This window comes from Perca flavescens, chromosome 2, assembly GCF_004354835.1.
Source record: "Perca flavescens isolate YP-PL-M2 chromosome 2, PFLA_1.0, whole genome shotgun sequence".
NCBI lineage: Eukaryota > Metazoa > Chordata > Actinopteri > Perciformes > Percidae > Perca > Perca flavescens.
The window spans coordinates 14902800-14918567 of NC_041332.1; the positions used below are offsets into that span (position 1 = coordinate 14902800).

The 15768-nt window shown below is 41.0% G+C and overlaps 1 protein-coding gene across 1 annotated transcript; it reads left to right on the top strand.

Annotated features, from left to right (window-relative positions):
• Positions 1–3383: 3383 nt before the first annotated feature.
• On the top strand, positions 3384–15736 carry mri1 (methylthioribose-1-phosphate isomerase 1). The gene is made up of 6 exons (XM_028564579.1): positions 3384–3989; positions 4936–5159; positions 8027–8196; positions 8286–8462; positions 8549–8773; positions 11515–15736. The coding sequence occupies exons 1-6, from the start codon at positions 3858–3860 to the stop codon at positions 11646–11648; spliced, it is 1062 nt and encodes a 353-aa protein (XP_028420380.1). The 5' UTR covers positions 3384–3857; the 3' UTR covers positions 11649–15736.
• Positions 15737–15768: the final 32 nt, after the last annotated feature.

The window sequence follows — 15768 nt, forward strand, 5'->3', positions numbered from 1 at the left end:
CCCAGCCCAAGCCCAACCAGCCCAAGTGAGGCCCATTTGGGCTCCAACTAGACGTGTTTGCAGGGAAGACAGGGTCAGCTCACACCGCAGCAAATGGACGACCTAGGGCAGCGGCAAAAAGTGTGCAGCACGCCAGCCCCGACACGCCTCCACACCTAACAGGAGAAGACAGAAAAAGAACTAGTCTACACACAGGCTTAAATAGAGCCCCCACCTGCTCCCAATCAAAGGGGATGAGCCCCAGGTGTGCTGGTGCACACTCCCGTGCACAGGTAAGAGGGAGGGGTAAACCTCATCCTGTCACACTTGGTTGTGTAATTCATTATATAGGCAGCATAACAGTAGAACATGTGCAATTAAAAGCTAAACAGCCTCGTAAGTAAATAGCAGCATAGGCTGTTTGATGGAATAAGGGTTGCATTTCATGCCCACTACCTCCATCAGTAGCCTACTTCTCATGATGGTCTTACACCTGCTATAACGTTTTAATATTAATTTGGTCTCTAGGGGCATTTCTATTTTTCTTATTCAATGCTAAGAGTGCTCCTGACTGCAATCCCAGGTGTATTGACGACAACCCCCACCCGTGAATGGGGGATGGGTTGGCTATTGAGTAAAATGTAAAGTGGAGAAGGTGCTAAAAACAAGGTTGTAGCCTGAGACGTGTTGTAGCCTAGAAGTTTGATCAGAATCCATTTTGATAGAGCATATGACTGATGTTGCATTGCTTGCACACCAAAGGCCACTTCAAGTTATATGTTATCTGACATTTACTGTTATTTATCATATATCCCAGTAAGCACACATACGTTGCCACAATGTATTGGCGATGTAATCAAAATGCGGCGGGGATACGTAGTAGGCTAGATTGCTCGTTTGCTCACTGGCACGACATCCCCGGGACGCACATATCGGGCACACATATACATCGTTCTAACGGAACACCAATCAAATTATTGTGATATTGATAATTGTACTGATCTCAAAGTCAAATGTGATTCAATATGTCCATTGAACGTGTAGTAGTTTTCTACCACATTTAATTTGGAAATCATCTTTTTTAGATATTATTAACTAGTGGTGTCAACAATAATCAATTTGGCAATGCATCGCAATGCTTGGCATGCACGATTCAGCAACAATGCGGCAAAGTGCCATAATCGATTATGTCACTGTTTATTTTCTGGCCTTGAGTGGGCAATAAATTTGTGAAGTTTCAATTACTTCTGTATCAAAGATACATGAGAGTGATAATACATACATAGCAGCCAATAAAATCTGTTGTTCAATATCTGACTGCTTGTATTGCCTCATGACTGATGAAAAATTTGCCTTGTTCTGTGTAGTAGAATTTTGATGCCTTGCAATGCATCGTAGAATCGAATTGAATCGAATCGTTACCTGGTGAATCGTAATCGAATCGAATTGTGAGGGTAGTGCCAATGCACACCCCTATTATTAACCACGCTAGCAGCTTGGCTCTAGTGATGGCAATTTTGGTCAATTGGTCCACCACTTGGGCCAAACTGAAAACAATCTTAGGATGAATTGCCATGAAAATTCAGGTTTTCTTCAAGATGAATTGTAATTTATTTGGTGATCCCTTAAAGGAGAACTCCGGGCAATTTTTAAGTTAATCTTGATCGCTATACCTATGTGAGTACCGTCTATAGAAAAAAAACCGAGCCGGATTGGTGCTAGCAACACGGAGCTGCTACAGCTGGATAATGCTTAAATGGACATGTATTACACATAAACTGGTGACGTTTTCCCGTGATATCCATTATTTTGTCTCACTTGCAAACACTTTGTGAAAATGTGAACCTCTGGCACTCGAGGGGCGGAGGCAGAGCAGAACGCTCTTCAAAAGTAGGCAGGCCCTTGTTGAATATTCACTGATTTCATGCAAATATCACCAGCTAACATGATCACCAGCTAAACTGGCACAGCTGTGCGGCCGCCGTCTTGGGAGCTACTGTCTTTCTAAACTATGTTTTTAATAAACTGTCTGTACACTTACAATGTTCTCAATGATTCAGTTAACATTTAGGGACCCTCATTATACTACCGTTGATGTGTGGTGATATTTGAGCCTTTTTAGTGGTATAAATAGCAATTTGTTTAATTTCCCTGTGCACCAAATACTAGCGTTGTAAGCTAATCAGCGGTCTGCGCTAGCTTCAAGCTACAAACACATTCGATTAGCATGAAAACATAGAGAGCGATCGAGTGGGTACACATCTGTTATAAAGGTTTGTTTTGCGCCAGAATTATCCTTAAGATGATTAAAGGCAAAACGGAGGTTCACATACTTTAAAATATATTTCAGCATTTTGTTAATCGCTAAAAATATAAGCAGGAGAATGTTATCATTGCAAAGTATTCAGGCTAATGTCTTGTGTTTATTCCACAAGACTTAGGGATAAACTGTTTGATTTATAATTATTAGATTATTTTCAAATTTTGTGCATGAACATAGCTGTAACTCAATTTGTGTGTTTCCCATTTGAATGGTCAACGTATGAGGCGGCTCACATTATGGCATGGCTTTAGCTTCATTATTCTCTAATGGGTTGCATATTATGTCGTGGATATATCCCTTGAATGCATACTGCAGTCCATTTTGTCTTGCTATCTCAGATATTTCACCTGTTTGCCAAAAAATACTAATTATCTCCTTGGGAATGTCTTACCAGGCACGAAAGCTTGTCAGGTGTAACGGTGGTGATGGCGCAGTGGATATGACACATGCCTTTGGTGTGGGAGCTGGGAGCTTGGGGTTCAATTCCCACTGTGATACATCAACCAATGTGTCCCTGAGCAAGACACTTAACCCCTAGTTGCTCCAGTGGTGTGTGACCTCTGACATAAATAGCAATTGTAAGTTGCTTTGGATAAAAGCATCAGCTAAATGACATGTAATGTAAAGTGTAGCAACAGTAACTAAGGAGGGTGGGGCTTAGTGAAGGGTCAAGTCAATATTATTATTTTTTTTACTTATTTGATGCAATAATGCTTAATGGTAATTTCTGTATTTTGTCACCATCAAAAATGCCCAGTTTGTGGCAAAGGGAAGGGTTTCCACTTTAATACTTTTCTTCATAGTGGCTATGTTTAAAAGGAAAAAATTTATAATAAAAGTTCAAAGTTTTGTAATAATGAATACTATTTATTTACACATACTACATGTGAGAGCCAATACCACCAAAAGACAAGGGTTGAAACAATAAAATGTAAGACAATGCTTGCAGTTGTTGGGGGGAGCTTGAGGCTTTGGTGGTATGCTAATAACGTGTTTGAATGTGAAATTTCCCCTGACAAAGGGGGAAAGAAGAGAGGGGGATGGTGCACACATAGACAGTTAAGGGTATGAAGGAGCAGGAAATTGGACAACCCGCGAGACTTTGGTGGGCGTGGATTCAGAGGAGAAGCTTCCTGTTCGGATGAACACGTGGTTCCGCGTCTGCTTGTCTGTCAGTGTGAAGGTTTCCAGCCTTTCTCTCATACCTCTCCCTGTTTATCCTCCCGTAACACACAGCAGACCTTATCCTCTCTCTACTCCGTCCCACCCGCACCTCCTCCTGCTACACTTTGCTTCTTCTCTTTGCGACGGCTCCCGAGACACAGCCAGGCCGCGGTCACTTCAACGTGTATCCGCTCAGAGAGGGAGAGAGAAAGAGAGAGGGATAGCGTGTGTGTGTGTGTTTGTGTGTGTGTGTGTGTGTGTGTGTGTGTGTGTGTGTGAGAGAGAGAAAGAGTGTGTGTGTGTGTGAGTGACAGAGTGTGTGAGTGCGTGTGCGCGCAACCGGTCCATCCGTGTTATTATTTCTCCCACGATCCCGCCTCGTTATTCGGCCATGACGCTGGAAGCGATCCGCTACCGGTCCGGGTCTCTGCAGATCCTAAACCAGCTGCTGCTGCCACACAAGACCGCTTACGATGAGATCCGCTCGGTGCAGGACGCTTACGAGGCCATCAAGTCCATGAAGGTACGGAGCTCCTTTCTTTCTCTTTCCACCCGTTGTCACTCGGGGCTTTCTCTCCCACTTCCCAGTCGACCTGCATGCCCGCTGCTTGTGCATTTATTCCCGTTGTGCGTCTTTTTTGTGTCTGTTTGGTCTTTTGTACTCCCACTGCTGCATGCATATGTTGCCGCTGTCGGCCTGTATTTTTGTTTTGGATGCAGCTGTAGCACCCCACACCCCCACAACAACAAACATAATTTATATAGTATTTTTTTTACATATATAGTAGTATTTTTAAACTAGGCATCTGCACACAAAAACCCACCCATGAAATATGCTCCCTCTCCTCTTTCTTTGGAAGACATTATTGATGAATAATTAATGACCTTTGCCAGGGTTTTGTTCGCGTTTTGGTTTTATGCTGTACTCAGTGACACATCAGCTAATGTCTCCTTAAATATCCGAATCCCTGACATATAGAGGGGTTCAGATGTTCACATGTTGTTCAAGTTCTGTAACAGCTGGGGACATTTTCAGATGTTCACTTATTAGGGCAGACACTCACTCTTTTGTCTTCCTGGCAACACACACACAGCAGCACTACACTTTGTGTGTGTGTGTTTGTGTGTGTGTGTGTGTGTGTGTGTGTGTGTGTGTGTGTGTGTGTGTGTGTGTGTGTGTGTGTGTGTGTGTGTGTGTGTGTGTGTGAGTGTGAAGGAATGTACCATAAGCAGAAAGGGTGATGTCATGATAACAGAGTCTAATGGTGAGAGAGAAATGACTCCCAAGACGGATGATATCATTTCAGTCAAAGCTGTCGTGACAACTTTGGGCTCTGATCAGTCCCCCACTTACAACTCTGTGTGGTAGAAAGAGATTAATAATCCTCATCAAAACTGGGAGACAGCTGTTGAAAGTTGGCATAGAAACCAAAGACGAGGACCACCATTCTTTCCTCTTCCTCCTCCAGGTGCGGGGCGCCCCGGCCATCGCCATCGTCGGCTGCCTAAGCCTGGCTGTGGAGTTGCGGGCAGGCGCCGGGGGGGACGATCCCGTGACCTTTATTAGGGAGTCTCTGTGTCACCTGACCTCAGCTCGGCCCACCGCCGTCAACATGGGCCGCGCCGCCCGCGAGCTGATGGAGTTTGCTGAGAACGAGAGCATGGAGAAGAATTCGGAGCAGCTCAGAGAAAGGTGGGCTGGTTAGAGAGATGACCGCTTCAGATTGCCCAACAGGCAGCTGCACATATTCATCGCTTATCAGTTGGATTGGGGTCATTTGATCAAATTAAACATTGATGAAATGATAGGTTTACATATTTTACATCTACACTCACAGACCATTTCCCTGATGTGATTTTAATGTAAGTGATGGGGGACAAAGTTTATAGCCCAATTCCATGAAAAAACTCATTTCAAAGTTCAACCAAAGCTAATGTGAGGCTGTGAGGTGAGCAGTATGATTTATCCAAATCAAACGGGTTGGGTATAAGTTTCTGTATTTTTACTGCACTCTTTTCTCTTGTTACTATTCCCCCGCTGGAGCTCAGCAAGGAAACTGTCTAACCCTAACCCTTTTTGCACAGAACAAGTAGCCTGGTTGACACCAAACCCTTCTCAGTTGTAACTGAGAGTGTGTCTGGGCAAGGTTCATTCGCAGCTCATTTCCAAAGGGGCCTCACCAACGGACGCTGCTCAAATGCCTCTGGGCGCAATTGGATAGTGCTTCAACCAATCTGACCAACGATCCGATTTTGGAAAAATTGGAAATGGGCTTGAATGGTCTCTTGGCCAGACTGACTTGCAGAGCAAATGTCAGATTTGCCGGGTGTTGGTCAGGGTTTTCCCAGGCTACAGAACAAGAACTGTGTCTCCAACACTTACATTAATCACTTTTTAAAAGTAAAGGGATCTCTTCAGGGCCAGTATGGAGAGGAGGAATAATCACAGCAAACACTAAGTCTTTCAATACACATATGGACATTGAGTATTGTTTTTAGATCGACTTAAAAGGAAAAAAAAAAGGGAAACTGTCCTTTTTTAATTGAATATTTGGTTGGTAATGTTTTGTGTTTAACTAACTTGTCACAAACAGGGTGATTTGGGGCTGACTGCAAAAAGGTTTTCCATGTGTCCCCCTAGTCGGTTAATATGGGCCCTTTTCAGAGCATAAATGTATTTAAGTTAGAGATGCACCGATAGACCGGCCGGTGACCGGAATTGACCGGTTTTCACCTGCTCAGCCATGTCTGACATATGCCGATTTCATGCCGGTCAATGTTACAATTAACTGACAACATAAGTTATACGAGTTACAGTTCTCAAGGACGCACGCACGCACACACGGACGCGACAGCACAGTGTCTTTTTTTCTTTTCTCTCAACGTTTACGCCGTGTGTGGCGCGTACCCGCTCACGGTGTGAAGTGCGTTTCCGTGCTATTCTCGCACATGTAGGGAACCTCGTGAATTAACCTGCAACATGTCAGCTGTTTGGACATTCTTCAGCATGTGTGCAGAAGATAACACGTTTGCAATATCCAACACTTGCAAGGAAAAAGTAGGGCGTGGAGGGACGACACCGGAAACCCAAATCACATTTTTTTTAGCTGGATATTGGATGTGAAAAGAAGGAAATGGTTCTAACATTGCACTTTAGATGTGTCTGAATATCCCACACCAGGAGTAATTTATATAGTTCTATTTTATAGTGATCCATTATCTGTTCAAAACATGTTCTATGTTCTGTGCAAAAGTTCTATTAAAGAATAATAATTAAAAAATATTTGTGCATGCTGTAAAGTGGTTAGAAAAAAATGAAATCGGAATTGGCTAAAATTTGTATCAGCTGGCCTAACTCAAAGAAAATCGGAATCGGCATAGAAAGTTGTAATCGGTGCATCTCTAATTTAATTGTTTTCTTAGCCACCCTACTTTTCCATTTCCACTTATTTACTGGTGGCTGTTGAGCAGGTAAGAAGACAGGTAAACATGATTTGAACAATGCTGCCTCCAAACAAACAAAAAACGGTCTTAAGGATACAGCGGAAACTTTGTTTTCAAGAACACTCCACAGAACACCTTTAGGCCAAATAGATACTCCATCAGCAAACAATGAGCATATGGGTTGCTTGCTGGCCTGCTTCTATAGCACTTCCTCATTCAACAACAGCTGCAGGTGTCCGGCAAGTTATCAGATCATATAAAATGTGAAAATTGGGAAGCCTGTATACTATATGTATGTCATTTCAGATTAATTGTCAATGTCATAAATGAAACCCTGAGTAGTGTTATTTTTTACAGTGTTAATTTGCTCGACAGGACTGTAGTTTAGAGTTGTACATGCAGGCAAGCAGAACATATGTGAAGGGTTGAGAGAGATGTTGGTGTTGAATAGCTTCCAGGTGGATAGTGGCTGTCATGTTGGGACAATCACAATACAACACATTTTGGGTAGAGATGCACTAATTCAGTACGCTGGATCGATGTTTGCTCAAATACTGGCCTTATGAAGCGGCTCTGATATCTCCCCAATGTGACCAATCCACATTTAATACAGTTTCTTTGTCAATGTCATTATAAAAAGCCAGGGTTCTGATATCAGTTACAGTCATTCAGTCACATTGGGCTGAATATCCAGGTCAGCCAAAACACTGCAAAATGTAGACATTTTGACATTTTTGCTGTTGGAAACATAATGGAATCTAGAAATCCAAGCTGAAATAGCCTGTAGTTCTTTCCTTACATCCAACTACATCACCGTCATGTCAAATGATGTAACTGGATGCAGGAACAACAGATTTTGCAGCTGCAAGCTCCGCTTTCTCAGGTCAATATAGCACGCATGAGGAATTTTATGCTTTATGCAAATGACTACATTTACCATCAACACTGATTGGACAAATTTAGAGAAAATGGAGAAAGAGATATAGAGAAACTAAAGTCAGGACAAACCGAAACATGTAGACATATTGTAACTGCAGAATTGATGGTCACATCAGTCCACAGTGGCAAACGGAGCCTCTTCTCAATTCCCACCTCTTGTGGCCCCCCCTCATACAGTGTAATTGCCTGGATCGAAGACATGCTGGAGCGTGACGTCAATGACAATAAGAAGATCGGAAACTATGGCGCCCAGCACATCCTGTCTGGCGTTCCGAGGGACTCTGTGACCATCCTCACACACTGCAACACCGGCTCGCTGGCCACTGCTGGATACGGCACCGCACTCGGTAAGACTGGAGCCTGGGTGTGAATGAGAAAAGAGGGTAAAATATTTATGGCACTGTAACGGTTATTATGAGTCTGTGTTTGTGTGTAGGTGTGGTGCGAAGCCTCCACGCGCTGAGCAGGCTGAAGCGTGTGTACTGCACAGAGACGAGGCCGTACAACCAGGGATCCAGACTGACGGCTTATGAGGCGGTAGCAGAGGGAATCCCTGCTACGCTTATTACAGACAGCATGGCAGCCCTCACCATGAGAGAAATGAACATCACAGGTGTGTGTCTGTGTCTCTTTTCCTTTTATTCAAACTTTACTCTTTTCTTATCACATAACTTTCTTTCCATTGTGTGTCCCTCTCAGCTGTGGTGGTGGGTGCAGACAGGGTGGTTGCCAACGGCGACACTGCCAACAAGGTGGGCACATACCAGCTGGCCATTGCCGCAAAGCACCATGGGATTCCGTTCTATGTTGCCGCACCCAGCACGTCATGCGACTTGAGCTTAGAGAGCGGCAGGGACATCGTCATAGAAGTGCGCCCCCCTGAAGAACTCACCAGTATAAATGGGATCCCCATTGCCGCCCCGGGTAAGAAATATGGGATGTTGGTGGTTTTTGTATGGGGGGTCGGGGGGAGTCACAAATGTTGTTTAAAAGTATAAAATGACAGAAACAGATACAAACAGTGAGTTCAGTTAAGGACTGAGAGTGATAGGAAAACATTCAGGCTTGGAGAGATGGAGGAGTGTGGCCCAGTTCCAATGTCCTAAACAGACTTTAATTGACGTCACTTGCAGTGTAAGTGCCAACATTAAATAGGATGCAAGGGATCCAAATGAAGAAGGGGGACAGAGGCATGTTTGTTGCCAGTAAAGTGTTGGGCTCCGATTTAACAAAGTTCTTGCTGCTATCTGCTTGTATACTTTTTTCTTCTTGAGATGTCTTTTAATGTTTTGGGTTTTTTTCTGAGATTTCTGATGCCTTTATTAGACAGTGACAGTAGAGAGATAACAGGAAATGAGGGGTGAGAGAGTTGGGGAATGACATACAACAAAGGTCCCAGGCAATATTCAAACCAGAAAATCTTGCAGTTCATGGTCAGCGCCTCAAACCAAAGAGGTTATAATAAATATAATCTCTTTGCTTAAACCCTGAGGCCATCAGGGCATCCCCAGCCATTGTTTTATTGTTAACAATGGCAGGCTATGAATTGTGGGCAAGTCCCCCAAGAAAGTCTGTAGAATTGCAGACTTAAAAAATGTGTTCAGAAAGGGAATTTTTTTTTTATTTTTTAAAGCCCTCAATTGCTTAGCCGGTTTCACAATGGGACAATCTCTGTGCCCTTACGGACTTAGGCCAGCAACAGACTGGATGCATCGCGTGAGCGTGTCAGCTGCGTGGCGTGTCCGTTTTTATTTTGCTTGCACGCTGCCTGCGTGACATGCACGTCTCAGGCGTGGCTCAAGCTGCGCCGAATACGCATGCAAGCTAGAAATAGAACCGACACCTATTTTTCACGCGACACGCAAGCATGTTGAAAGTGTTTCCTGGCAAAATAGAATACGAAAAGATGTTTGTGTCATTTTGACACAAATACATATTAATAAATGACATGTTGATGTTTGAAACACTCTAGGTTTTGACACAAATATAGATATGAATGTAATTTAAAAAAAAAAATCAATTTTAAAATATTGCACCTGTCAATACAAACAAAATATTCTGTAGCCTATTTTGCCGTCAATACTGCCAACGTTGTCTTTGCTGTAATCAAATCAGTATACATTTATGTTTAACATGAAGTATACGACTGCTTGAGTGCAGTAAATCAATGGGAAACATACATGTGTAAAGACAAGGCTAGCAGCAGCGCCGCCGCTGCGTCAGACACGTTTCTGGTGTGTAAAGACAGAAAAATCCACGCAGCTGACATGCAACACAAACGCCACACATCCAGTCTGTCGCCGGCCTTATGCATCAAAGTCCATGAGAGCGGTGTGTTTTAGGTGTTTTGTTATCGCTGAATTTAGTAATTTCATCTCGAATTACATTGCCAGAGCAGAAAGGTGCTCAGTGACATCACAGTAATTAAAGCACACATGTAATGAGCACACTCGTCCCCGGAGAGGAGGATGTGTGCTCGTACATTAAATTTTCCTCTATCTTTAACTTTTCTCTTACACCCTTCTCTGGTCCTTCTTGTAAATTTTAACATAAAATCATACAGCTGTTTTTTTTTTTTTTTTATATTATTATGAGGCCATTATTTTACATTAAAAGACCAGCAATTAACTAATTGTGCTAACAAGTATTAACTGTAGTCAGAGCCTGTGCTAAGGTAATCCTCTGTGCCATAGAGTTCCATATTTGTCTAAAAGCTAATAAAATCACATTAATGAGACACACAGTTGCACCTTTTGACATGTGTCTTTATTACCTTAAACAAAGGAACTGTATTTTATTTAGAGTCAATCTCACATACACCCTCCTGCTGCTCTAAATACTCACTGGAGCACCAAATGTGGATTCATCTGTAGCTGAAAATGGTCCCCAGCTAATGCACTATTTACTCCCCTTTTGAGTAATTTGCAAAAACACTATGCCTAGCTTTTCTAGAAAATTACTGAGTCTTTTTAAAAATAAAAATACATATTAGTGACCCATTTTTAAAGATTTAAGTCTAAGGGGTTATAAGCAGAATAACTTGGTTAGCTAACTAATGTAATGAATAAACTGATGAAATAGTAAGCTAAAAGTAATAGAAAATGCAATTAACTATAAATAATGGATAAGAAGTCGAAATAGTTTGCTTAAAGTAACAAATAAACAATTGAAATAGTTGGCTAAAAGTAATGGGTAGCTGGTGAATTGGCTAAATACAATGCATAGTGGTTAAAATAAATAGCTGAAAGGATAAACAGTTCAATTGTTAGCTAAAAGAAATTAATAAACAGTTGTTAAACGGGTATAATCTAAAATGAATGCATAGCTTTTGAATTAGCTTAAAAAAATAATAGATAATGGTTAAAATAGTTAGCTAAAAGTAAGGGATAAACATTTCAAATTGTTAGCTCAAAGTAAGGGATAAACAGTTGGTCAGTTAGTTAGGATAGACTGTTAGTTATGTAAAAGTAATGGATAGCTGGTGAATTGGCTAAAAATAATTGATAAATGGTTCCACTAGATAGCTAAACGTAAATATAAATGGTTGAAATAAATGGCTGTGTCTATGAAGGGGTACAACTGACAAAAAAGGTTAGGAACCACTGATATAGAGTATCACCTACCTTGGTTTTTAACCATGTCACTCATTCCTAACTTTACTGTAGGTATCGAGGTGTGGAACCCAGCGTTTGACGTGACCCCTCACCAGCTCATCACGGGAGGCATCATCACAGAGCTGGGAGTCTTCCTCCCCTCTGAGCTCCAGGCGGCACTCACCGGCCGCCTCACTGCCCTCTAGAGCCTCTCATCCCCACCTGCTGGTCCGTGTGCACCACTGCACCTTATCGTCACACACTCAGAAACACTAATTTCATCACAGAACACACACAGACACACACACACACACACACACACACACACACACACACACACACATAGTTGTGTTATAATTTAATTTTGGTCAATGCACAGTCCCTGTTACATGTCTGTGGTGCACACAGAAAAAATATCAGTGTATCAGTCTCTTACTCACCCACATATACACATTCACTGCAGGGAGTCAAGCAGACACACTCCACTTTCTTTCATGTCCCTCTTTGTTTTCTATGGTCTTACCAATTTCACCTTTTCCCAAGTTTTCCATCCCATTTTTCATTCTCTCTTGCCGCCTCTTTCTCATGCTAAATGGCTTCTGTGACAACGAATAGTGATCAGCTGAACTCAATCCCATAAATTCTATTTGGCAAAAAAAATGATGGAGTCATTTTTCAGGACTTCTTCAACTACAAACTAAAAAACTTCCAAAATGTCTAAGTGGCATGACTGTTTATTTCATTTTAAAGTAGTGTTTTTTTTTCTAAGCCACGGTTTCTAAATCCTGCTACCCACTTGTAAATAAATACATATTCTTGCTGGTAGTGTGTACATATGTAGAAGACTAACCCCTGCTAGTAAAAGGTACTGCTATTTTAACTAAATATGTGGTTATTTGAAATTTAAATTTGACATAAAAAATGTTATATTAACATTTCATTTATTTGCGTAGAAATCTTTTTTTAGAGGAATTATCCAAATTTATAGCTCATACATTTTCACAACCAGATTTTTAGTGATATGAACAATTGTATTTCACTCTCACTTTTTACCCCGTGCAGCAAAATTTGGAATTTCTTGATCAGTCCTCGCTGGTCAGCTGAAGCCTATGACAATACATGTATTTATACCTCATTCCTTGTTTGTATCTTGCTATTCCCAGTTGTATTGTATCATACCATACTTGTATTCTCATAATGTACTTCTATCTATATATATATATATATATATATATATATATATATATATATAATGTAACCATACTTATTTCAGCACCATACAAATATTCACCATATTGCAAAAGATGCTCTGTAAGATTAAAAAATCAAAAAAAAAAGAAACAAAAAAAAACGTTAGAAGGTATTGTGTAATTTTGCCATAACAGCTTTTGCCATGATCTCAGAGGTCTGTTATGCTGTTGTATTTCTGTAATACAGGCATCTCCATTAAAGGAATAGTTCACCCCAAAATAAAGGTTTTGTCATCTGCTCACTTGCATGTCAGTCAAGACTCAAGACTATATGTCAGGCTATATGGCAGGCTTTTCTCAAATTAAGGTCATTGTTTTACAGCCTAAAAAAATTAATAATCAAATGGTTAAACTTGATAAAGAACTCTGCTTGCCAACTTTACTGTTTTGATTCACTCTTCACTGCACTCACGACTTTGTTTAGTTTTAAAGGATGCTGTTTTGCAAAAGCTCTGGTAGAACCACTGCACTCTACCTGTTTAGCGCTAAAACAACAGACGGACACAGTAAGCGACTTACTTGTTTATATTCCCCTAGGAAGACAAAATCAGCTGAATTGAGCGTAAATATTGGTTTTGATTTGTCAATTGGACACATGGGGCAACATGACTCCACATTAATGATTAGGTCTGTGTGCTCTGTGTCCACAGGATGCATACCTAAGCAACGGTTTGCTAAAATGCCTTAACAACTTTATAAGGTGGTAATATGACAATGTTGTGTTTACACCTTGTTGCGCTGCCCCCAAGTAGCCAAAAAAGCAATTAATGCAGGTCTAAAGACCCTCGGTCTGGACATTATGCAGGTATTTGAAAGTGTTTAGGGAAAGCAAGGCGTGTATTGTATTTTACTTTATAGATCTGTGAAAAGATGGTTTTAACTTTAGTTACTCAGAAGTCTAAGAGAGAAATGTGAGAACAACTACTGTGGCCAGACACGCTGCAGAGTTCATCAAAAACTTGATGTGGGAATGAGCAGTAGATGACTTCATGTCTTTATTTTGAGGTGAACTATTCCTTTAAGATTGGTGGGGTCTTATCCATACTGAAGTATCTGTCTGCAGAGAGCTCTGCGACACAGTGTGATGCCATCAAAAATCAGAATGTAATATTAAACTCAGATGAACTTGCTTTTTGGCAGGACAGATTTCAGACACTTCTTGCCTTTGTGCTCTGTTCAGAATGTGTTTCGACTTTTTTGCATTAAACTGAAATGCTGTTTTACTTCAGACTGACTTCAATCAGAAAAATAATCAGTAACTATCTGGATAACATAAAGGCTTATGTTTTTTGTTTTTTTTCCAAGCAAAAAGGCTAAATGTTAATATTTGCGGTTTTGTCATGAGAAATCTCATGAATGAATTAATAATTAATTGCAGCCCTACCTTCATCACGCACCCTTATTGACTCTCTAGTTTTAAAACCTGACAGTGAACTAGTATTTGCCCATAACCACTAGTTATTGATTGTGTGAAAGATGTGTTACTGGCCAGTCATCCGACAATGCGTTTGTTGTTCTAAGTGGCTCCGTAGAAAATTCCCAGATATCTCGATCTGTATGGGACACACCTACTCGCTGCACTGAATGTCACAGGGCCAGACTCGGGGTGGCCCACACTGATCACTGCCTTACAGGTGCAGCACCAATATAGCTCACTGATGTGAACTGGCATCATGACCGGATAGACAGCAGCCCCTCAGTCCTTCCTTCACCCTGGTTTATATCATGTAGCCATATCTTTCAACCCTTGCCACAAAATATGCTAGTCTACCTTCTTCACACACCCCTTCTGACCTCATACACTGTCCTTTTGGACTTTGTCACTAACTTTATTCATTTGAACAAGTGACAAATAAAAAAAATAAAAAAAGAACCACTGAAAGGTCCAGAGAAACACCCTTAAAAAAGATGTAATGTTACCAATAATAATTTCAGTATCCATACTGTCATTGTCCATATCTTCCTGTAATATAAGCTAACTTCTTCTTTCATCTTCCACCTCTTCATTTGTCCTCTGTTCACCCATCACACCTCAACTCACAAAGATGCTGTTAGGTCACACACAAGCATAAAAGACACTTTGAATTTTCTTTTTGTTTTGTACAGATTAAGACATCACGTGTTTAGGGGCAAATTTTGACAGTGTTCCAGACATATGTAGCAACTTTGTGGCAGTCAGACACGCCACATATTATTTCTTTCTAAATCTTTAAGAGGTACGAGATTTTTGTTTGTCTGTACATCATGATTATAACTGTTTGGCTGTGGTTTGTTGTTTTATTTCATGACATTGTGATTCCTAGTGACTAGGCCATTAGTACACCACACTGGGGAGGCCTCCTCAACCATACACACTACCTCTCCGTCTGCCTACACGGACTCAAACACTGAAATGCATGAACATATGCACTTAATGTGCCAGGCTGCCGCAAAGCAGGTTGACAGATTGTAAAAAAATAAATAAACTGGACTAAACTTCTCCACATCTCACTAATGTTTGTACCGTGAACCAAAAGTGACAAAAGATTTGTGGCGGTGCTTTTAGTTTGCCAAAGTAGCCTAGATTTAGGCTAGTGTGTTATGTTTGGTTGAAGCTGAATAGTTTCTGCATTACACTTTTGTAGCCGCAGCAATATAGTACTGTGTTTAAAAAAAAAAAGATGTTCTACCAACCTTCTCCTTGAGACGCCCAACACACGCCTATTGATCAGGTGCCAAAATTAAGCACTGCTTGCCACGTATTTTCCACCTTGATTTAATTCATCAAAGCAGGTGTTTGTGTATTATTCTCAATGATTAGTATTGCCTGCAGTTACCATGGAAGGAGTGTTGTTCAGATGGCCTCTTTAAGTGGAAGTATGTTATTGTTGTTATTGATAATCACTTGATCTGGGTTTATTTTGTAATGTGGAAATGATTCAAAACTAGATTTTTTTTTTTTTTAAATATATATGTATATGAATATAATGCTGTAAAGTGCAGTCATGAATTAAGAAATTTCTCTTTCACATCAATACAGTCAAATAAAACCACAGTGAATTGAATGAGTTGCCTTTTGTCTGCCTCAATCGCACTG